This window comes from Megalops cyprinoides, unplaced genomic scaffold, assembly GCF_013368585.1.
Source record: "Megalops cyprinoides isolate fMegCyp1 unplaced genomic scaffold, fMegCyp1.pri scaffold_27_arrow_ctg1, whole genome shotgun sequence".
Taxonomy (NCBI): Eukaryota; Metazoa; Chordata; class Actinopteri; order Elopiformes; family Megalopidae; genus Megalops; species Megalops cyprinoides.
The window spans coordinates 451213-476063 of record NW_023494723.1 but is presented as its reverse complement, the minus strand read 5'-3'; the positions used below and the strand labels follow the sequence as shown (position 1 = coordinate 476063).

The 24851-nt window shown below is 43.9% G+C and overlaps 1 protein-coding gene across 4 annotated transcripts in view; it reads right to left on the bottom strand.

Annotated features, from left to right (window-relative positions):
- Nucleotides 1–2103: 2103 nt before the first annotated feature.
- Nucleotides 2104–24851, bottom strand: part of tspan9a (tetraspanin 9a) — a 211546-nt gene continuing 188798 nt past the window's right edge. For all 4 annotated transcript variants that reach the window (XM_036520556.1, XM_036520558.1, XM_036520557.1 and 1 more), the window contains 6 exons: nt 12629–12820; nt 11146–11220; nt 5599–5700; nt 4930–5061; nt 4303–4386; nt 2104–2944 (listed from right to left, as the gene is read on the bottom strand). In XM_036520556.1, coding sequence (XP_036376449.1) covers nt 2873–2944; nt 4303–4386; nt 4930–5061; nt 5599–5700; nt 11146–11220; nt 12629–12820 — 657 coding nt within the window. In that variant the 3' untranslated portion in view covers nt 2104–2872. The remainder of the gene's footprint in view (nt 2945–4302; nt 4387–4929; nt 5062–5598; nt 5701–11145; nt 11221–12628; nt 12821–24851) is intronic.

Below are 24851 nucleotides of genomic sequence, written 5' to 3'. Positions count from 1 at the left end.
CAACAGTGGATGATGCCAATGACCTTGAACACCTTGCAGGCAAAGTTGATCTGAGTCATCACATAATATGCGTAAAAAATTATACTATGAAATATTTGCATGATGAGGTGAGAAACTGAGCTGCCTGCAGCAAGGGAGAGCAACAGCAAAAGATGGTTCTTTTGTGAGGGTTCAAACCATTGTACATGACATTTAGCAGTTCTTCCCAAATAGACTGTGATGCCCACCAAAGGAACATGAAACACACTGCAAACATATGCTCTTCTTCAGACTGTCAGTCTCACACATCTTTACATGTGTGTTTCAGTTGCAACACTGTACAGGTTTTTATGGCTTGTTCTTATAAAAAAAAACCTTTATTTATTTTGGATCTTCTTGATTGAGGACAATGAGAAAATACTTATGTTATGTTCTCATAATATATGTTAGCCTAAAAAACAAATAACAAAAATATGAAATGGTACATCAACAAAAACAAAACAAAATAAAACAGAGACCAATGTCCACATTAGAACCACAGTTAGTCTCCTCCCCACGCCCCTCAGCATTTACAGAAAGAATGACCTGACATTTGAAACCAGTTGTTCAATGAATTGGTATCCCCAAAATGACCAACTTCTTTCAGAAATACTAGCAAGACATGAATGTAAGACAATGTAAATATTATGCACTCTATACTTTCCACACTTCAGAAAAGGGTATGAGAGAAACAAATGCTTGCATATGAATTTAGGACTATGTTTTGGTTTTTAGTACTGTAGTTTAAATTCACATGATGTGACACAAATAGTGCTGTCAGACCACTCTTTTTCATCTGAACTGAAAGGATGCAACCAGGACATTGAAAAATGACATTGCTGTGACTATGACTATAATGCTGCCTCATGGCTGAGAGTAGGTTATCTACGTTCAGCTGATCTGTCCAGTATCTGTCAAACTGTACGCAGGTGGTCAGGCCACCATTGCCATGCCAACTTGATGTTTCAAATGTGTCCAAAATTCAGGCTCCCAATTGGAAGGCACACCTTGTAATGCTCACTGCTGATCTACTTCCTGCTTTCAGGAGAGAGGACACACCTTCAATCCCAGCTCATTCAAGAGCAAAACAGGATGTGGTGCCCATATTTGGAGCCGAGCAGTGAATTGTGGGCAACAATTCATGTGACACTGCACGCACCTCTTCATGTTGAATGACAGCTCTGCATTGGTGAGGGAACAGTGCGATTCTTGGGATTTAGAGCGGAAAAAGTTCTGAAGCAAATCTATTTCAAACGGAAAATGTATCGCTCGATTTGTGCTGAGTCAAAGTAGTGTGAGCATGTTTAATTAGTCACAGGCTATAGCAGTCACTCCACCCATTCACAGAACATTTCCGTGAGTGAGATACGGAGTCAGCTGACATGCAGAAATACCCCTGGGCCTCTCTACAGCAGTCCTGATCTTTTAACAGACAGACCCTCTCTGCAGGCACATCTCAGTAAGCCTACACCAAAATGATGTGAACTACCCCCACAAAAATGTCCTCCAAAAAATGTCCCACAGACAATGTAAGAAGTCCCTCCCAGTGCTCTGGACATTTGTGTAAGGGCAAGGTGATTTGTAATTTTGATCGTTACCCTCGCCAAGTCACCAGTCACACACCCCTGTCACATGATCTGAGTCTGAAGCAGTGATGGGCTTTTAAAATCAGAGCAGCATCCAGATTAGAGGTACAGAAACATACTTGGCCTTGCTAGTGGGAATGTCAGTGAAAACATAAAAACCAAACAGGAAGTGAGGAAAGGGAAAGCAGCTGAGGGGAACAGGAGGTAAGTACAGGCAAGCCATTTGGGTCAAAACGTGTAAACCTTTACACTTACCCTAGTTAGGGAAGTCGTAACATAATGACCACTAAAAATAATTTTTCTCTCTTTATGTCCAATCACATTGTTTGCTGTAATCTTATTTAACACGTACAATAATATAGCAAATGAGTAAAATAAACAATTTCAATTTTAAATGTACAATAAGAAAACAAACTTAATATCAGTCTTTCATGACCAATAAGTGTAGCCTATTTTTAGTATTTTCACAAATGTTTCCACTTGAATACAGACAGTGTGGCAGTTTTTGAACTTGACTGACAACAAGCCTGACGCAACTCCCTGGGTCCCAGCAGTTGCCCACACAGACAGCCCTCTGGGATGTCCCACAGCCTCTCTGACCACCAACATGACCACACCCACTCAACATGTCAGCACCCTTTCAATACGACCACATCTACTAAACATGACCACACTCACTCAACATATCCACAGCCAATGAACACGTTCACACCCATTCGTGTTGCCACTGATACCAATAAAACAACCATCCATATGTCGATGGAAATATGAAATGAAATGAATAACAAATTAAATACATTGGGAAATTTGGGAAAAAATTTCACACTATAAAAAGGTTTTGTTTTACTTTTAAATTACAAAGTTAACCACTAAGTAGAAAAAGACTGTAGCATGCTAGATTTAAAGCATTAAATGTGGGGGGCTAGGCTGTTACCATTTGTCCATTTGACTTGGGGGAAATGTTAAGAGTCCATTTGTGTTCAAGCTTCGCATCGTCTCTTGAGGCAGAAGATTGTGTTAGTAAAGGTGTCCTTTTGTCTGTTTTTCCTTCCTGCAAACATCTAGTCCAAGAGAAAAAAATGTTATTTAAAAACCAAAATGAGGAAAGATAGCCTCGTAGTATTCCGTGCCAAAAGTCGCTGCCCTAATTCAAAGTCCAATCGTCTTTGGCAAATGAGTGGAAGCAGAAGATAGGGGCGGGGCTGGCCAGTGGGGGTGTGCCCCTCTACAGTCAATCCCATTGGACAGTGGGGGACCTATGGCTCTCCCTAGGCGTCGTATTTCTTCCCTGTCCTGTGGATCTGCTGGAACAGCGTCATGGAGAAGGCCATGCCAAGGAGCTGGAAAACAGGAAGTGACACCACTGAAACCCAGAAAGGCATGGATGCAAATATGAGAGTTCAAGCTTCCTTGTATACACTTGTGTATCAAACACATTTGATACAATGTCTAAGAAGTGCTCATTGCATGTAACATCACAGAGGCCTGTTATACCTGCCCTACTTCCAGTGGAGATGGATTTTTGGAAGTGGCATCAATTTCATGCCAATAAATTGGGTTCCTTAGATCTCCTCACTTCTTCCAGCCTGCTTTTGATGAAATAATATCTGATGTATGAAGGCATTATGTCAATGAGGTAAACAGAGACGTGGCCAGAAAGCGCCATCCCTTTGAAGTTTCCATTATCCAATCCCTGAGATAGATGGAACGCTGTCACATCAAACACAGTCAGGCATCTTGTCCCAGAGCCATTATCTTTAGCAGTCAGGCGGGCCTGCTTTGCGTCTTCATTAAACAGGCCAGCTTGGAGTTAGGGAGTCTTTTGTGCTGCTGCTTACAAGAAGAAAATCTGCTGACTTTCAGTTTAGCTCCAGAGAGACTGGTCTCCTCAGAAAAAGGTCTTTTTCAGTGTGAGGACAACTCCTCTTATGAGCTTCCTTCTGCCCCGCCTCCAGAACTCACACAGTGAAATGGGCATCCTTTTATTGTAAATGTGGGAATTTTCATTACAGTTGTGATTCCATTTCTGTTTATCTCTATTCTATGCTTCTCTCTGCAAGTGTCCTCTGAAAATCCAATCATAAAAAGCAACAAAAGCCCTCGTAATTATACTTAGGAAAAGAAATACAGCATAATATGACTGACCGATTATCAGACCCCTAAGGGCATTCTGGGCCTTTAGTTACGAGTGGAGGGAGCCACAGTGTCTCTGTGGTAATGGCATCCACCATGTGTTAACCAGGATGAGTTCCAGCTCCACGTCTCTAGTTTCTGTCAGCCCAGGATTATGGGATTCTTCCTAGCAAGGAGGCACTTGCGTAAACTCATTGGGTTGCCTTGGGTACCGGTTGTAGAGGGTCCTGCTCCCTGCGCTCAGATGTATGGGGATGCTCGGCTGTCATCTGCCTGAAAGCCTACAGGGTTAATAACGGCATAATATCTTAACCATGACAGCTCTACCGCTGAGGCACAAAAGCATCTTTGGCTGCTGTCGCAACTCTCTCCTGCAACATGCAGGTGGTCCGCTGCCACTGTGACATGCTGGTTCTGTCACTTCCTGCTGCACCTGTTCCATTGAGGGCCCTCTCTGAGACCATAAGCTGCTCCTCTCTTTCCCTTGGCATGTGAGTGTAAGGTTAGTGCTATTTTAAAAGAATGTAAAAAAAAAAAAAAGAAGATGTCTCAGAGGAAGGCTTACCTGCACTACCAGCACACACATGCCGATGGTGCCCAGCAGATGTTTGTTGTCATCCAGCCACTCCTCCACCTTCTCATAGCAGCCCTGCGGGGAGAGGACAGGTGGAGGTGAGCAGGGCAGTGACATGGGCCGGGGATCAGGGCTTTACCTCTCAACTTGAGAGGTGCAGGTTGGTACAGGCTGGTACACTGCTGTTGAGTAGGCCACCAGGATATATAAGATCTTACTCCTGGAATGCAACATGTTTTATGGGATTGTGAATATCAATTAATGAGCAATTAAGTAGTAACATAAAAGTGTCTATTTAACAGGTATTCAACAGGTAGGTAAGAAAATTACAGACATGAATTGTCCATGCACTCCTCGCTCTCATACTGGGACAGGCCACACCCACCCATGTTCTCTCTCACACATTGGAAGAGGCAACACCCACCCATGCTCTCCTCCCTCTCATACTGGGAAAGACCACACCCACCCATGCCTTCATTTGTCTCTCTCATACTGGGAGAAGCCATATTCACCCATGACCTCCTCTCAGTAACGACACACCTCCGTGCTTTGGAGGGGTGGAAGTCGTGATGCACGTGTGTGAAACTTCTCCCTCCCCACCCCGGTGGGGCCTCTCACCCGCGTCCAGAACATGTTGGTGGCGTTTCGGCCACACTCCTGGTAGTGCTCCTGGCAGCAGCGGTCTGGTACCACCTTCTCCTTCAGGGCCTCATGCCAGTCTGCATAGCCTGTCACACCGCAACACTTCCACTGCAGGGTGGAGAGGCACAGAGCAGACACTGGGTCACCGCACCACTGGCAGCAATTATGCACACGCACTGGGAAACTCTGCACCCAGTGTCCCTGCTGATTGGTTAGGACAGTGATTCCTAGATTTGTTTTCATTCAAATCAGGCTTTTAATTACTTCACTGTGGTGGAGCTGTTAATTAAACACTGATCATGATTTGAGAGTGTTTGACAGGTATCTTCAGGTAGCAGTAATGGAAAAAAATGCACTGTTGCCACTTTTTGTGCTAATGGAATAACATATTGACTGTACTAACAGAATGACATTCTGTGTTGAGCTGTGTTTTCATTTTTGCCCAACAGGGAGTCACTCCTGGCAGACCTGGAATTCTCTTTATGAAAACCAGTGTATTCATACTTTATGTAGACATCTGGTGGGGTAAACGTGGTGAGACCTTTGCACTGATGTTAACTTTGCCTTTTGTGCCAGGTTATTTGTGCATCAGAAACTAGCAGGACCGCCCTCCAGTGGACTGCTTTTGGAATTAATGTGCTGCACCTCTGCTTGGATGATGTTCCATGCGCTCTTCAGACCCACGTTGTTTTCTGTGTTGTAGAGCGCCAGCCCGTCCTTCAGGTCCTTCTTGGCGCTCTCGCTAACCTGGGGGGGGGGGGGGGGGGTAGTGGAGGTCAGAGACCAGAGGAGGAGGCTGGCATCAGTCTTTCTGTTACCAGAGAGCTGCAGGTTTTATTCCTAGGTAAGACACTACTGTTGCACCTCTATCTGCAGGTGAGACTACCCTTGAACAAGGTGCCTAACCGGAATTGGTTCCATAAATATTTAGCAGTAGGGATAGTCAAAGAATAACAATAACTAATACATTACTGTACTCACAGATATTTTCAATTATCCATTAAACCCTTTATACAATAATACTCTTTAATTCTCCTGCATGGCCACGCGCTACAGCAAATAATGACACAATTACACTGCGCCGATCACATACAGGTGAGTAAAAGGGAAATGTGAACTGTTGCCCCTCCTAAACATCAGCCAATAGGATCGCTTGGCCTGATGGACAAGCAGAGAATCCTATGAATGTATTTTGCCAACCAGCCATATTCATGGTCAGACAGTTGTGGTGATGGCCATTTACGCTGACCGAGCACTGCATGTAAAGCAAAGAAAGACCACAAACCATGGTTAATATCCACATGTCTTTCTTATTGTGGAAAGATTGTGCAAGGTTAATAATCTATTCTAATCTAATCTGCAGCTGGAAACAAACCAACAGAGACACTATTGAGGCAATGCAAAAGAGGACCGCACAGCTTTAATTAAGTATTGTTTTTCAGTTTTGAGGAATTGAATTAGAGGAGAACTTAACAGGTACCTAGGCTCAACCATGATTGTGTGTGTTATATAGAAATTGATTTTTCCCTCATGGCCCAATGGCAAAAGCAATCAGTGACAATAAACATCCAGACAGGCATCTTAATTGTCCATCTACATACAGTCAATATTCGCTGCCTCGGAGCCCCAAAGCTGCCGATATCAGCTGAGGGCTGTTCGCTTGGTGGTGGGAGTAATTACACACAGCTGAAGATGACACAGAGGAAATGTCTAGCTGGTGAATTATGGTTATTTCGGGTGGGGGAGACTTAATGCCTCTGAAATTGAAATCTCAAAGAGAGGGGCTTAATTGCACAGTGCCCATATTGGTGCGGAGAGGCAGAATGTGCTCTCGCATTCCCTCAAAGCTTTTAATACCATGGGCCGGGAGGATCCCATCTCTGAGATGTCAGATGCAATATTCAGAGTGGGCTCTCATGAAAAATCAATTAGAGCTGGCGTGGATGAATTAAAGCTTTGTTTTGTGACAGAGTCAGTAAATGAAGGCTCAGTTACAGTTGTGTAATTGCCTACAAGTGCAGGGCATGGGGTCTCTACTGGCCACTACTGGCAGTGCAGCCTGATACATTTCCTGCACCCTCCCCTTTGAGAGTCCCATGGTTTCAGGGTGATGGAGGGAATTAGTGACTTTGTGGCTGTCTGAAAACTAATGGCTCTCCCCACACAGACAAAAAATATACTGTAATATATAGAGAAATACTGTATGTTGTTCTGCTCAACAATACATTGGAAATACAATTAACATATTACTGCATATCAGAAATGTATTGCAATACATCAAAATGGCAATAATGAACATATATTAAATATATGGATAGAGCTAAACAAGTATTTTTCAGTGTGTCATTTTTTGGTATAGTTTATAAAATGAACAAGTACTTGTCCGAGGGGTCTGCTTGTGAAGACACTGCTTGTGTCTGCAGTGAAAAATACTACATGCGCTTATTGTGGCTGTGGCTGAACAGTATGGCTGTGGTTGAACAGTATGCCAGTAGTTCAATGGATGAAAACCTGTGAGTGACTGAAAGCATTGCTCAAGTGTGATCCTAGGGGAGGATTGTCCATGGTAAATAAGGACCTCTGTAGCCCAATGCCACAGTGGCTGTTCAGAGGGCTCTCCTGCTCTGAGTCCGATTAGGAACGGGGCCTTTGCTGCTGCCCCCTGCAATGCCTGTCTTTCAGCTGGGAGGCCGGCTCAGATGTGTTATTGCTGTCCACCTCGCAAACACCACCCCGATGCATTGGACTCTCCAATAAAACGATTCATGTGGTTTTTAATCAACGAGATGAAGGTATCAGAACAACTGCCGGTCTTCAGCTGTGCTGCTACAAAATGAGGGAAAATTCAGGAAGGTTCTCCTGTGCTCGTGAAATGTTCATTTGCTTTCAAATGCTGTTATCTTCACTGCACGTGAGGGAAAAATAAGAGACTGACTGCCAGGGGACTTTAAATCAGTTTGTGAGTGCGCAGGTGGAAGGCTTGCAGGAACGAGGTTGCCCCGCCAAACGCTGATCCTCTAATCCTTGATTTGGTCTGCCCATCTGCCGAGTGTCAGTTGTTGTGCTGTGAGGGGACTCGCCCATTTGCCCGCAAAGGAGGAGAGACAGCTTACGCGCCTACACTCAGGCAGCTCCTGAGGGGAGAGGCCTGGTGAAAAAACACTGACCCTCCAGCTGCCTTAACCTATTTAATTGCCTCCCTGGACATTCCCAACTCTTGATTTGCAGTTTCGTGATGTTATCTAACTGCCCCTTTCTGGCAGCCATATCAGGGTCACTCTAAATGGGCTTTTGAGAGGGGCATTTCTGAACTCCTTATTAGCTGTCTTGTGGTGATGACATCAAATTGCCACACGAGTGCGCCTCTCCTTGCAGAGGACCAACCACATTCAGTGATTATTTCATCTGAGAGAAAAAGGAAAACACATCCTGGCTACACGTGATTGATGTTATTTGCCGCCTCTTGGCCTCTCGCAGCTATGAGGCGGCCTCAGAAGCAGGAGAAATGTTTCACAGTGCTGAACAGTGCAGAAACACTCTGCATCGCACATGCTCCAGGCTGACAGCCTTGTGCTCTAATGCCATTAGAGGGGCGAGGAGAGAGAGAGGGTGTTTAATCATGCTAGTGTAATCCTCCTTTTGCCTTTCACCTTCCTCTCTTTACATGACTGCATCTCAGTTCCACTTAAATCCCCACCCCCGTATCTGCCTCTTGTATTATTTGACACTTATTTACTTGTAGTATCGTGATGTGCTAAGGATACTGTGATATAGTGACTGTGATGCATGGTAGTGTATGTACTTGACTCCCCTTAGTTTTCTAGGTTGTCTAGTTTCACGTTTCACAAATTAACTATTGGTGATGCTTGAATAGTGGCCCTGGGGCCTTTAGAGTTTTTTCATCCCAGCAGTTGGAAATTCGATCAGCAATACCCTCAGAAAAAAAAAAAAAACAGAAAACAGTGTCCCTTTGCATCCCACAGAGAGAAGGGGTGCCAATGCTGCAGCATCCCTTGAGGATGGGGGGGCTGTTTCCCCCCGATTCCGAACACAATGCACAAATTAGAATCGTCTTTCTCAGTCCCGAGACAGATAATCAGGGATTTATGACATTTTCAGCCTGAATACTCTTAACTGTCAAATATCCTAAGGGTTGTGTGGACTGTCAGAGGTTAAGCTTCCGCTCATTCCAAAACACACTCACACCTCCCACTGCCCAATGACAGTCCCAGGGGTCATGGGAAATCCTGCCTGAACTTAAGGCAGGACTGGAGCACTGCGCCAGTTACCTTCTACCAGCTAACAATGGCTGACCTGTATTGTGCTGACTAACCTTTGACCTTTAAGAGCATGCCAGTACAATGACACGACTTAACCTCCCTTTGGTTGACAAAGGAGCTTCTGCTTTTAAGAAAGAAGAAATACATAGGAACACAGGATATACAGCAATCTTCTCTGAAGTAAGTGTCAGGGCCGTGGGAAGTAGGGGTGCTGCAGGCGCTGCAGCACCCCTTGTTGGAAAAGGCAGACATCACAGCACTCTCTGCCAGATGCAAAAAAAAAAACAAAACATATTAAAACATTTTAAATGATTCACCTGTTGTTATTTACCTTACCTTACCTTTGCTTGAGGAAGGTTTGAGAAATAATTAGCAATACTGAATAATTATTAATTATTAATGCCAAGCATCATGGACATCAGATAACCTAGTCACAGTGACAGATGGTGAGCTGGAAACAGGGGTAGCGGAAACATTACCTTTAAATCTATGATTACTTTCAACCTGTTCCCCTTTATCCTCCTTGATTAACAATAAAACAAATAATAATCTACACGGAATCGGAAATGATTATGTTCATGATAATAGCACAGATTGTCTGTAGTTTGTGTACTTGCAAAAGCTACAACCTGAGATTGTTTAATTAACAAGGATGGCATTTATCAATTTAAATTACATTAAATGCCCATGACACATCACAGCTTTTGTGAGATCTGTGTTCTAAACGTTATTGTTCATTGCACTCAACCTAACCTAAAAGTGTATTCTCAGTAATTTAAATCGATTTAACTAAATTTAGCTCTGTTTTGTAATTTGAATTTTGTAACACAAGAAAGCTATAATGTGAAGCATTTAAGAGAAAGCTTTGGGATTACTTGCCACTTAATTATTCAAATTGCCATCCTTGTTGATTAAACAATCTCATGCTGTAGCTTTCGCAATAGCACACAAGTTTCAGACAATCTGTGGTGTTTCGCTATTTATGCGATTGGTGTCGATTATTCTGTGAATTATTTGTTTTATTGTTAATCAAGGAGGATAAAGGGGAACAGGTTGAAAGTAATGAGAGATTTAAAGGTAATGTTTGGGCTTACCCTGTTTCCAGCTCACCAGACGCCACTGCCTAGTAGCTAGTAATGTTGCATTCAAGGTAGCTAGATATCACAATGGCACAGAAACTGGCAAAGATACTTTTGCTGCAAAAATGTATTTAGCTATGTTGTTGTGTGCTGTGCATATTGGGCTTTTGGACTGGTCAAAATATTGTGCGCATTTGGATATGTTCTTGTCCACTGTGCGCAATGCTTATGGACCTGTTTAACTATGCGTAGGCTATTTGCATGTTCTTGTCTACTGTGTGTGTGTGCGCCCAATGTCTGCGCCCTGTCACATAGCCAGCGGTTTAAATAATGTAATGTAAAGTAATGTATTTGTGCTGTTAAAATATTGTGCGTATGTGGATATGTTCTTTCCTGCTGTGTGCGACAGCCTTTTGGACCTGTTTAACTATGTCTTGGCTATTTGTATGTTCTTGTCTGCTGTGTGCAACAGGGTCCGGTAGTTGCAAGACTGGCATACGTTTGATTCATATTATAGTAACGTATGTTATATGTATGTTATTCATGCTATGAATGGAATTTTCACCCAAAAAAGCTTTCACTCAAACTTGTTAAATAAAAATTAATTTATGTGTATGAAGTAGCCTATAGCTACTCCCCAGGCTGGACACACAAAAAATGCACCTCCCACTACAGCACCCCCAACTTAAAGCCTCTTCCCACGACCCTGGTGAGTGTGTGTGTGTGTGTGCGCCTTTGTGTGAGCCACTTGCATATTGCTGATGGACCAAAACGAAGCTGCAAGAAGTGTGTAACTCCAACATGAATGATAACAAATATTTTTAAATCCTTACCTTCTCTGTGTAAACAAAGAACAGAATGAGCAAGATGAGCTCGGCCAGGAGAATGACAAGCAGGACAATGAAGAACTGTGGGAGACAATGCAGAGAAAAAGACAGAGACAGCTTGAGAGAACAAACCAGCTCTCAATCACTCACATTACATTACATTACTGCCAGTTAGCAGACACTCTTATCCTGTGCTACTTACCTAGGTTACAGTTTTTACATGTTATCCATTTATATAGCTGGATATTTACTGAGGCAATTCTGGGTTAAGTACCTTGTCCAAGGGTACAACAGCAGTGCTCTAGCGGGGAACTGAATCAGCAACCTTTTGCTTACAAGCCCTACTCCTTACGACTATGCCACACTGCCACCCATTCACTCCCTTGTGACGTGTTCCTTTAGGTAAACAATGCTAAAACAAAGGTGGCTACCACACAAATGCAAAACAACAATGCCCACGACACATTTAATAATCATTGAACATTAAAGTTAAGAAATGCACGCTCGCCGGGAGACTGGTCACTTTGTAGCCTTTTTAAGACTGTTGCTTGACATCTTTATTCAGCACTGAAAATTTCTGCTGAGTGCTGCTGAGTGGCTGGTGAGCCAGGGATCTGACGGCTTCAGCAGCCTTGCTCTGTCACACATGCTCATTTGTCCTTGGCTCTAAACAAGGACTCCAGGGACAGAGCTTGTTGGTCCGGAATGGTCCGTTGAAGTCTTTGAATGCTTTGGGTTTTGTCCTGACAGACCAGCTCACAGCCTAACATCAGAGCTGATGCATTCAGCCAGCACCTCTGATCTCTAATCCCTGAGGGTTTCTGCTGGGTTTTCTCAATCATTCTGGGAACTACAGACTCAACCTACAACAGACATACAGCAGCTAGACATAAATAATAGAGTTATGGCTCAAGGTATGGCTAATATCGTAGTTGATTAACTTGTGACATGACATCAGGTGAAAATGTATGAATATCAGAGTTCATTGCTGAACTGTCTGGCGCAAATGTAAAATGATATTGCCAAGCAAGCCATGGTTAAACCAGGAAGGACTTGACGCTGCTTAGTTTTGTTTAAAATGAGAATCTGTTTTGATTGACAGCCAAACCCTCTCAAACTTTCCCCGTTAAGTTTAAACAGTAAGGACAAAAACACAAAAATGACATCATCTTTCATGTGCAATCTAATGGTATAAAATGTTAGACAATTATAACCAACCAAGGTAAAAATAAATCTTTTCCAGGATCATGCAAGACACATAATGTTCTAGAATTACTAGGCTATTCTTTTTATTTAATAATTGAAAGTTCTCCATCTTCAGAGATACAACATTTCATTACGGGTCTTTATTCATTATTTAAGCCCATGATGAACATGCAAGGCTTCCTTCTGGCTCTTTCCTTCCATTCCACTGTGACCGGACACTATGAGATAGTGAGGTAGATGATGCATTGTGGGATATGTCTGCAGCAGGCTATGTGTCACTCACACTCAGGAGCAGGCACTTGTTTTCCTTGATGGACCCGAGGCAGCCCAGGAAGCCTGTCACCATGACGATGGTGCCGATGGCGATGACCAGGTTGGCGGCAGAGAGTGATGGAAAGGAGGGTGAGAAGGTGGCGAAGCTGCCCTGCGACACTGACAGCCAGATGCCCACACCCAGCAGCCCGCAGCCACACAGCTGTAAGAGACAGGAGCAATGGAGGGGGCAGTCAGACCCACAAAGGTAACACAACAAAAGACAAGGACCTGATCAAAAAAGGGTTAATTCAATAGTAATCATTCCATACATCTGGAGAATGCTTATTTCACAGATCTCTACTCAGAATGTAAAATGGACGCTTCCGCAAACCCAGTTCTGCCTTCTGGAGTTTGCATTACCTATTCCAAATGGATAACTTATTTTGACTTGAATTCTGTTAAAAACCTGTATGTGCCAGGGCCAGCTTGCAGGCATTAATGTGTTCGTGTACCAGTACCAGTGGAAAACCAGTACACTAACGGGGAGCAGTTAAACTAAATCTGATATGCCAAGACATGCTCCGGGTGGTAAGTCAAAGCAGAATCCATGGTATTTCTCCAGTAGCAGATCAGAACGTTAGCTCTGTGGTAGCTCTAACGACCAATCTGTTGTGTAGTCAGTAATTGGTTAATGAGTCTCACCTGACTATTCAGGCTTGTTTTGTGCCTGAGGTCACCCTGGTGTGATTAGCTGTTTAAAAACTGGTGCGATTAGAACACTAGATTGGAAGTTGTAGCCAAGTTTAGCTTTGAGGAAACAGGGATTTTAGGTTCAAAAATACAGCAAAAGTGGTGGTGAAAACCATGAGAGGCTTAGTAACGCTAATGAAAATTAACCATGTAACGTAACACTCGCGCTACATAAATTAAGTTACGTGTGAAAGGGTTAAATACAGGTGTGTAGCTGCAGTGAAGGGACACCAGGTGCGTTTCTAGCTATTGAAAAGATCAGGGGCTAAATCAAGTTTGCCTGGGGCTTGTCTTTTTTTTTTTGGAAGGGAGATCGGCATCAGTAGATTGGGGAGGTTATATCTACCTTTATAATGAATAAATATTATCACACCTTCAGACACTGCAAGTTACGCAGTCTGTCTGTTTTGCTATAAACACCTCCTTTTTTCAGGGCGAAAATATTCAGGGCTAGGCTTAAAATATTTGGGGCTATAGCCCCAAATGATTGGACCTAACGACGCCATTGAGGGAGACTGAGTTGGTTTGGCTGTATGCTCTGGCTGGTTTCTTTTACTTGTTGATTTTTTAAAAAAATAAATTAATGGCTTTTAATTATTTGCTCCTTCTGTTTCATTTTTTGTGAGAGGTGTCAGCCAGCTTCTCCAAGAGCAATAACCAATGGCTTTCTCAGTATGTGTGTTTTACCTAAGAAATGATGGAGTAACTGATGGATGAAGTAAATGTCTGAGTTGCCTTTCTGTTGGAGCTTTCACACTGAGGGGTGAGAGATGAGAGGGAGCCCTTGGTGACAGGCCCTACAGAGTGAGCTTCCCCTTCTGTGATGAGAGATGTTCCTATGCTAATTGCTGACGACATGTAAGCGAGGGAGCAATTCGGCTCCAGGGCTAGCTTGGTGACATCTTCTTCAAGGTGTCAGAGGTACCATCACTGCAGGGGTAAGGACAGCACTGGAAGAGTGCTGGCAATGAGTAGCCATAGAGAAGAGATGCGCTCATAAAGATGGCTCCTTTGTGAACCTCTCAAGCAGCACAGCATGAGCCCCCCATGGTGACCATGCCCTTCTACATGCTAGATTTATGAGTTTGAGACCTACTGCTTCAGCTCTTCATTGAACCTCTCTAAACCCTGAGCTGAAAATATCTATCCCTGAGAAAAAGACCTGCAGTTAGAACAAGTCACCGTTTCAAGGCCAGGAGGGACAGCAGAAGTAAATAAGAAAGGGGAGGGAAAGCACTGCTGGAAAGATCTTTCCAGCAATTTGCTTCTCATAGCACTTTGATGCATCACCAGTTCAAATGGGAGCTTCCATTCCTGGCACGGTTGCTGTGGAGAGCATAGCAGCATCAAGCAGCCCCAAAACTGCTGGCACAAGAGGAGCAGCCTAGTGAAGCCTGCCAATCTCCAGCAAGGCTGTGGATTCCTGATCTCATTGGGCTGGGATTTTGGGAGCTCCAGGAATGCTGTGCTCCTCCCATACATGGCTCAGTGGCCTAAGAAATTTAGTAAAACACCAGGTCACATGCAGACATCCCATAGTCTCACATCAGCCTGAGTCTGATTTAAAACAAACCTATGGAATCTGGCTGGTAAATGAGTTCACCTGACAGGGAAGTGCCAAGGTTTTCTCCATGGGAGAAAAAAGCAAAACACAAATGAAGGACCGACAGCCAAAGTGATTTTGTGTGTACTTCTGGGAATACTGCAGGGTGTGTATGCAGAAACACCATTCCTGCCTAAACTAGGAGTCACGTAAGGTTACCAGGCCAACCTGGGAACACGGTTCCTTAGTGTTAAATGAGGTTAATACTGAGGTGCTGGGCCTCCATTACCAGTGAGTTTTACCTTAAGTGATTATGAGCAGGCAATCTGGCTGATCCCTCACTGCCTTCTGCCCCTAAGCTCCTCGAAGCTGTTACGTCATGCAGTCAACCCCCCCTCCGTCATCACGCCGATGCCGCTGCAGTGCCATGCTTCTGATCGTCCTGTGGCTGATCCTACAAAACCTGCTGATCCGATTAGCCTGCATAATCGCGCCTTCTGCTCTTGGACATGCTGGTGATTTTTTGGTGCCCACCTGGCAGTAGAGAGTTGCACCCCTGCCCGCTCTGGCTCTGGTGCTTGCACTAGGGGAATGCCTATCGGAACAGGGCTCCACCTCCTCCTTCACGAGGGATGGAGAAGCCGGCAGTAATTAACTCTGCAATCAGCAGCTGAGCCAGGCTGTTTTGGGATTACTCACATTCCCCCTCCCTCTCTGTGTGAGTCCCAACGGAGACACCGTCTCATCATTAAACGGGTGCTGTCTGCTTTCACATTGACAGGAAATTGTCAGGGAGCACAAACAAGCTCTCCTGGATTATCAGCATAAGGCAGCTACCATGAGCTGCATGTACTATAACCCACAACTAAACTAAAAGATGAGTCTACAATAAACTGGACTAAAAACTGGCGAAATAAGTGTGTTCTACAGGCCATTTTATTTGCCCTGCTCTTTACTACAGTGCTACCCTGCAGATCTTTATAAGGGACAGGCAGCGGATATCTTTTGGCCTGTCAAGAGCCTACACATTCAACATGCCATGTCCAAACCAAGCAGGAGGAGAACTCACCTGACTGGTCACCGTGCACAGTGAGACAAACCTGTGGGACCACATTATCCCAGGAAAGGTGGGATCACATACAGAACCTAACTGTAGGTGTTACAGTAAGACATCTGCAGACCTGTGCAGTTTAAAGACATGGATGGATAGATATTAGAGACGGCGTTCTCTTCTGTGAGTTGCTGCTCTTCTTTGGACTGGTGGATGATACAGGGTTCAGGGTGGTTCAGGGTTTGGAGTAGTTGACGCTGCAGACCAGCTTTTACAGGAGCACTAGAGTGCAGGGCCAACCTCATGAAGAGCTGTTGTCAGCACCAGTGTGTGTTACACTGTGTCACTGGATCATTACATTACATTACATTACTGGCATTTAGCAGATGCTCTTATCCAGAGCGACTTACATAGGTTACAGTTTATTTACAATGTTATCCATTTATACAGCTGGATATTTACCACAGCAATACCCCAGTGGGGAATCGAACCAGCAACCTTCCGGTTACAAGTCCTGCTCCTTAATCACTATGCATCACTTTCAGCGTGTCACTGTCTATCACATGGTGTTCTCTTATCAGTGGGGAACACTATTATCTGATCCCTTGCAGTAGCCAGTCTATACAGACTGACACGCCCACTTTCCTGCCACATCCTCTCAGGCATGGCTCCAGGCCATGGCCCAGTGGAGGGGCAGCCGAGGTGTGGTGCTGTTCACAGCTGAGTTTATTATCACTGTTATTGCAGAGTAGCATTTCAGCATATTCTGGCCCTCCTAAGTCCTCTCCAGCCTGGGACACAATAAGAACTCAGCTATTCTGATTTAATATATTAAATCACATACACACAAGATAGATATGATAAATTTGGAGCTTCAAGAAAGGCGGATTGTTCTATTATTAATTCCAATACTTCCTGTGCGCTGACACAACATTCCAACCAAGAACATCATCACTTCAGCCTCAGACAAGGATGTCAGCTTTTAAAAGGGCAGTCAAATTATCATTGATTTTATTATGAAATGAACCCGTCCACTGTAATGAAGACAGAAAGACTGCTCAGCACTGGTCTACAGACTCCATAAGTACCAGAGCTGCGTTCCAGATGAGTGGGAGAAATGCATGTGCGAATGAGTCCACACTTGAGGACAGAGGGTGGGAGGTGGTATTCGGGAGCACATTTTAGGATACACTTGGCTGTGTTCCTTGTTCTTGATTGCGACACCATCAACAGAACTCCAGCGCAAACACAGACAGTGGGCTGTATTAAAGGCCATGCTGATGTGCATGTCTTTACATCACCTCAAAGAGACCATGTGTGTAATAAGGAAAAGTAATATAATAAGGAAAAGTCTCGGCAGATTTGGACTATGGCAGCATACCTAGGGGACGAGAGACAAGGGGCCAGCACAATCATGAGGGTGACCCTAAGGCAGTCAACACCAGACCACAGCCGGATCAGCTGAACACAGAGTACCCACGCTGTGATGTAGTGACAGCAATGACCACTTAGTCCACCAGAGACTCAGAGTCTCAGAGACTCTACGATCAATGTCAGCACCGTGCTGTGTCCCTCAACCAAAGGATTTGAAATAAGCATAAGTTTTTAGCCTAGACTTAAAGGCGGAGAGAGAGTCTGCGCCCCAAACTTTGGTGGGTAAATTGTTCCGCAAAAGAAGGGCTCAGTACAAAAAGGCTCTAACGCCTATAGTACTTTTAACCACTCTTGGAATAATGAGAAGTCCCGTGTTTTGGGAACGTAAAGTTCGTTTTGGAGTATATGGGTGGAGAAGGTCCTTAAGGTAGGGAGGGGCAAGCCCATTTAAAGCTTTAAATGTCAGGAGAAGTATTTTGAAATCAATGCAGTATTTGATAGGTAGCCAATGGAGAGAGGCTAATACTGGGGTGATGTGCTCAAAGCGCTTTGTTCTGGTTAGAATACGAGCAGCTGCATTTTGAACCAGCTGAAGGGGCTTTAGGGAGGCATATGCACATCCTGACAAGAGGGCATTACAGTAGTCTAATCTGGATGTAACAAAAACGTGGATTAGCTTTTTAGCGTCGTGTACTGATAAAATTTTCCTGATTTTTGGCAATATTCCTCAAATGAAAGAAAGCAGTCCTGGAGGTGTTTTTTATATGTGTGTCAAAAGAGAGCTCAGGATCAATCGTGACACCAAGGTCTTTGATGGTTGCACTTGAGGCCAGTGAGACACCATCAAGATTTAATGTAATATTGGTGAGTTTGCTCCTGACAGACTTTGGGACGATAACCAATGTCTCTGTTTTGTCCAAATTTAGGAGGAGGAAATTATGGGCCGTCCGTGTTTTTATGTCTTTGAGGCAGGCTTCAATGATTGATATTTCCAAGGAGACATCAGGTTTGGCCGATATGTATGACTGGGTATCATCTGCATAGCAGTGGAAATTAATGCCATGTTTACGAATGATATTTCCAAGAGGGACCATGTATAATGAAAACAGCAAAGGTCCAAGCACAGATCCTTATGGTATTCCATGTCTTACTGTAGAGAGTTTGGAGGACTTATTGTTGATGAAGACAAAGTGATGTCACTCTGAAAGATAAGACCTGAACCATGATAGAGCCTTTCCACTTATGCCAATAAAGTTCTCAAGTTGGTCTAACAGAATAAGATGATCAATAGTATCGAAGGCTGCACTCAGGTCTAGGAGCACAGGTAGGGAGATACAGCCATTGTCAGAGAAGAGAAGCAGGTATTACTTTTAGGAGAGCAGTTTCCATGCTGTGATGCGGTCTAAATCCAGAATGAAAGAAAGAAAGAATATTACTGGACTATAAGAAGGAGCAAAGTTGCTTTGGTACAACTTTTTCTAAGATTTTTGAAAGGAATGGGAGATTTGACTTGGGCCTGTAGTTTGACAGGCCATTCGGTTTTAGAGTGGGCTTCTTCAAAATGGGCTTGATGACTGCTAGCTTGTCTAGCATGTCTGAACGTACATGTCTGAACGTAAGGGAGGCTTTGATAAGATTTAATAACTAATTGCCAATTTCAGGTAGCAGCTGTTTTAAGAATCTTGTTGGAATGGGGTCTAGTAGGCAGGCAGCATTTTTAGGTGAATTAATTAGGGAGGAGAAGTCTCTGAATTCAATGGGTGTGAAAGAGTCTAGGCATGTGGCTGGCCTATTGGACGTCTCTACGTTATCTGAGTTTGGACAGGCCAGGCTGGAGGCAGAATTAGAGGAGATTTTTTTAATTGTGTCACATATCTTTATGATTTTGCTGTCAAAAAAATTCATTTAGTCATCACTACTATGAATTGCTGGAATGCAGGGGTTGGCTGATGCAGGGCTCTTAACTAGCCTGGTGATGGAGCTTAACAAATACCTGGGATTGTCCTTGTTTTTCTCTATTAGGGTAGAAAAATACGCCGATCTGGCAGCTGTGAGTGCATGCTTGTAGCTTAGAAGACTTTCTTTCCAGGCCAGGAGAAAGACCTGTAATTTGGTGGAGCGCCATTTCCTTTCAAGTTTCCACGCAGTTTGTTTGATAGCACGGGTCTGGTCATTATAACAGGGTGCTAGTTTTTTGTCTGGGACTTTCCTCTTTTTAAGGGGTGTAACGGCATCTAGGGTATTACGCAGTGTGGACTCAATATTTTCGGTGAGTTGATTTAATTTAGCTGAACTAGGGTTCGAGCATAAGTTTAAATATTCTTCGTTGTGCAGACTGTATGATGCAGGGAGTTCATCACTAAATGCTTGGTAGTAGCAGAAGAGATGGTGCGCCTGAGGGAAAATATGGACTCTGAGTTAATGTAACAAGCAAAAGGAAGGTTGAAAGTCACCAGGTAATGTACGGGATTGTGTGGCATGGTTACTACATTGTTAATTTCAGTGCCATAAGTGAGGGCCAGATCCAGCGTGTGGTTGCAGCAATGTGTGGGTTTATCCACAAACTGAGAGAATCCAATGGAGTCAATAATGGACAATGCTGTTCTGAAGGGATCATGTTCATTGTCCATATGAATGTTGAAATCACCCACTACCACAACCTTTTCTGTGTTGACAACCAGGCTGGAAAGAAAGTCTGCAATCTCTTCTCAGATAAAAAAAACAGGGCCAGGTGGCCCTGTAAACAATTACTAGGGTAAACACCTGAGATGCAGTCTTGTCAGGATGTGCAAAGCTAAGTACTAACGATTCAAATGAATTCAAGTTATGGCCAGATTGTGTGGCACAAAGATTAGAGTTATATACAGCGGCAACACAATCACCTCTCCCAGCTGAGCGAGGGACCTGGTAGTTATTGTAACTGGGAGGTGTTGATTCATTTAAAGCAATAAATTCATTTGGTTTAAGCCAAGTTTCAGTCAGACATAGGATGTCGAATTCATGGTCAGTAATCAATTCATTTATTAGCATTGCTTTGGGTGTTAAAGACTTTATATTTAATAACCCAATCCTAAGGACCATTTGTTTGCAGGTATTAATTTCAGATTCACCAGATTTAATTTTATCAAGTTCTCAGGGCAAATGCCCCGAATAGATTTCTTTAAACAGTATGGGACCGAAGATCAGGGGACAGACGCTGTCTCTGTGGAATTAAATTTAAGTGGTGGTTCAAGGGAAGAAGCAGAGGTCTGTTTAAGACAGAAAGTCTGCTGCCTGGCCTTTGCCCTGATGAGTCAAGGTTTTGAGATATTAAGAGTATAAGCCAAATTTTTAGAGATAAGAGCTGCACCCTCCCTCGAGGGGTGGATGCCATCTCTTTTTAAGGGTGTACTCACACTAGGCAATCCGTACCGTGCCCAAGCACGTTTGACCCCCAATATCCGGTTCGTTTGACTAGTGTGATCACTCCATACCATGCCTGGGCATGGTATGCTGAACCTTGCCCGGGCCCGCTTGAAGAGGTGGGTTCGGGCATGGTTCAGTTGGACTCGGGCACGATATGCATCAGTGTGATCGCTAACCGTGCCCGAGCACGGAACTCGAACAAGACGTCAATGATGCGGCTGTTCCATTTAACAAATATATCCGTTACAGCAACAGTTAGCTGGATATATGTTAGTTACACGCCCAGTTATAATAAATCATTTAAACCATCATTTGATTAGCCAGCTGACTTCCTTAAATATAACAAGCTGGCAACCTCCAAAATCCGATTGGTTAGTTCTGTAGATCTATACCTAAAAATAACTCTGTGGATCCCCACATTAGCTTGATTACTAACAAGCGAAATAAAACTAACCATACTTTACGTGGTCAAAGCATCACAAAGGAAGCAGCGAACCTGTTCAAGTAGCTAGTCTTCAATAATTGTTCAGGTAGCCTGTTAGCTTGTGACACTGCCACATAAGCATTTTCTTGTTAGCCAGTCGTAGAAAATAAGAAGAGTGACGAGGCTAACAATATTTTCCTTTGTATGAACTAGGGTAGCTCCGTTTTATAATAAGCCTTTAAAAATGTGTGTTTACCTGTGTGTATGCCTGAATATGTGAAGATTATCCAGTGTGAAATCAGCGGGGGGCTGACGTAGTAGGGGAACGAGTCAGCTGATTGATGTGAGAGGTTGATGGGAACGCGGAAGAGTGAAGAGGGGGCTTTTGAAAGGTGGAAGCGGCGCGCGTTTGGATTGACGAAGAAACTCTCTGTCAAGGTGGTTCTAGCTCTGACCACAACGCCTCAGCGACAAGGAATATCTCGGCCGAGACTCAACGGAAGCTGTGAGACTGTTTTGTTTTCTTGTATTGCGAGGAATTATTGAGTGTTCACTGAAGACGCGTGTCGGACTGTTTTGGGATTATCGGGTGACACTGAAGAAACGTCGGGGTTCGCGATCGCGTGTTTGTGAGACTGGCGGGACTTTATCGGACTTTATGGTGATGTGGGGAGACGCATTTATAACTTGGGAGAGGGATAATTTGTAAATATATGGTGATCAACGGAGCTGTGTGCGTGTACTGTGTGTAATTGTGCTTACGAGCTAATTTTATGCATTGTGTGTTTTTGTGCTTGCGGTCAATTGAAAAGATATTCAGATAATACCCGTAGCGATTGGTAACTAAAACACTATTATTTAGTGCAGATTGTTACATATGGTGGCCCGTACGGGGATCTGAAATAGGCTACATTTGTTTGTTTAATTTGTTTGTTTCCGTCAAGCACGGCTATGTTGCAAAGAGAGCAGTCTGTATGTTCAGCAGACACCCCTATGCCTGTTAGGCATAGGCCAGTCGTTGGTGATCCAGATTTCACAGCTGGTCCCTTTGTTACAAGAAGAGTTAACACAGCAGAAATAACATCTTTATTGAGTTCAATGTATATAAGTGATAATGGTGATGATGATGATGATGATGATGCTGTACATGATAATCAGAGAAATGCAAATGCTGTTGGTGATGGGGTTACAAATGCTGATAATGTCAATGAGGATACTGTGGGTGATGTTACTGATCAAAATGGTGGTCCATCTAATAGTGGGGATCGAAATAGAGCTGGTGGTGAACCTCTTGTAGTCACTAGTAGAGAAGAAGACATAATGAATAACATTCAGTATGAGGAAATGGTTAACAATTTAGCTGCTGTACAACAAAAGGTGGCTAAGTTGGAGTCTGATTTTAGAGATTCCACATTAAGTGCCGTAAACAGAGAGGAGAGTTTTAGGCAATATGTGGATAGCAGACTAGCTACCATAGAGCAAGGGCTAATGGATAGCCTAAGTAAATTGGACAGGGAAATCTATAACTGTCTTTTAAGGAGAGATGTACAGTGGAAAAAACAAGTTAGCAAAATAAGGTTAACTAGTACTCCTTGTACACAAAGAACAATAGCTGTTGCTACTGACCTAAGCCCAATAGCTCCTCCTCTTACTCCTGCCTCACCTTGTCTGTCTGGTGCACCAACCTATTACCCTAAACCACCAGTGAAGCTGGATTTTCCCATGTTCGGCCCCAGCACAGAGTCCTCAGATGTTTTGCACTTTGTAGAGCAATGTGAGAATTTTCTGGAATTGAGACCCCTATCCAACCCTGAGCTACTGGGGACTTTGTCATCTGTTTTAAAAGGCCCAGCACTTAGCTGGTGGAAGGCCACAAAAGGGCAAGTCCATGATTGGCCATCCTTCAAAGAAACATTTATGACTGCTTTCTTATCTACGGATTATTTAAGCGAAGTAGAAGAGAAGCTGAGATCCATGGTCCAGAGGCCGGATCAATGCCTCAGGGACTTTGCCTATGACTATCAGGCCCTATGTCTAAAATGGAAAAAGGACATGGCAGAAGATGAGATAGTAAGGCGTATATTGAATAACATCAATCCAAAAGTGGCGGGGTGCCTGAGAGGAACAGTAAACACAGTGACAGAGCTGGTCAGGGTCGGCTCAATGGTAGAGAAAGACTGTGCTGGGGCTAAAGAGTACTGGCAGAAGGTAAATGCAACATCTGATAAACAAGGAAAGAAGACATCAGAGAAGAAACACACCCGACACACAGCTGAAGTCAGTGTACTGCAACATCAGACGGCTCAGAGTCAACAGAGCCTCCTGCTGGTGCCCATTTCCATCAGAGGCTGGCAGGGAGAAGCAGTGGTGGACACGGGAAGCACTTTCACATTGATGAAGGAAAGCCTGTGGCAGCAGGTGGCGTCATCCAATGAAGTTTTTATGCCTGCAGAGTGGCAGCGATTTGTAATGGCTGACGGAACAGTTCATCAGGCTCTAGGGAAGAAGAGCATTTGTCTTCAGTGGCATGAGCAGCAATGGGCAATCGAAGTCCACGTTATGGAGGATCGTCATCTAGCCTTTCCTATTATTGTGGGACTGGATTTCCTGTCCACAACAGGGGTTACTCTTAACGTTGCAAAGAACAGCTATGGTTGGAAGACGGATAGAGGCTACTCTTATCATTCCTTCTTACAGCAACCAATGGGCATAGCTGGGCGGAGCAAGACAAAGCCATCCAATGATAAGGAGGTAGCCCTCTATTATGCCTTAACTCCAGGAGAGTTGCCACCATGTTGGGTTTCTACCAGCTTGACGGATCATGTGATCAACTATGACTCCGACTGGCCAGAAGGACTGGATCAGCTCAGGAAGGACTGGCCCTCTGTAACCTCAGGTAAACTGGGAAGGACAGATGTGGAGAAACACACCATCTTTCTTCAGGATGAAGTTCCAGTGCGTACTAAGGCTTATCGGGTTTCACCCATGAAAAAGAAAGTAATTGAAGAACACGTTGAACAAATGCTGGCAGACAACATCATTGAGCCATCCCAGTCAGCCTACTCCTCCCCAGTAGTCTTGGTTAACAAGCCCGATGGATCATACAGATTCTGTGTTGATTACAGAAAGATCAATGCAAAAACTTTACCAGATGCTTACCCAATGCCAATCATACACGACATTCTGGAGTCTATGGAGGGTGCTTCATGGTTCAGCTCCTTGGACTTGAAATCGGGCTACTGGCAATTGGCCATGGCAGAAGAGAGCAAATCAAAAACTGCTTTCATAACCTCTCTTGGCTTATTTCAATTCAAAGCCATGCCCTTTGGTCTTCGAAATTCGGCTGCCTCATTCCAACGGCTTATGGAGAGGGTCTTGGGAGAGCTAAGAGGAAAGATATGTTTTGTTTACATTGATGATATTATTGTGTACTCCAGCTCTCGCGACGAACATCTCCATGATCTGGCCTCTGTGTTTCAACGGTTACAGGGTGCCAATTTAAGCTTAAACATGAAAAAATGCCATTTCTTCAAGCAAGAACTGAAGTTTCTGGGACATATTGTGTCAAAGAATGGTGTTGAAGTGGATCCAGCCAAAACCCAGGCTGTGACAGACTTTCCTGTACCCAAAGATATAAAAGCTCTTCAACGGTTCCTTGGCTTAGCCGGTTGGTACCATAAATTTATTCCACGCTTCGCTGACAT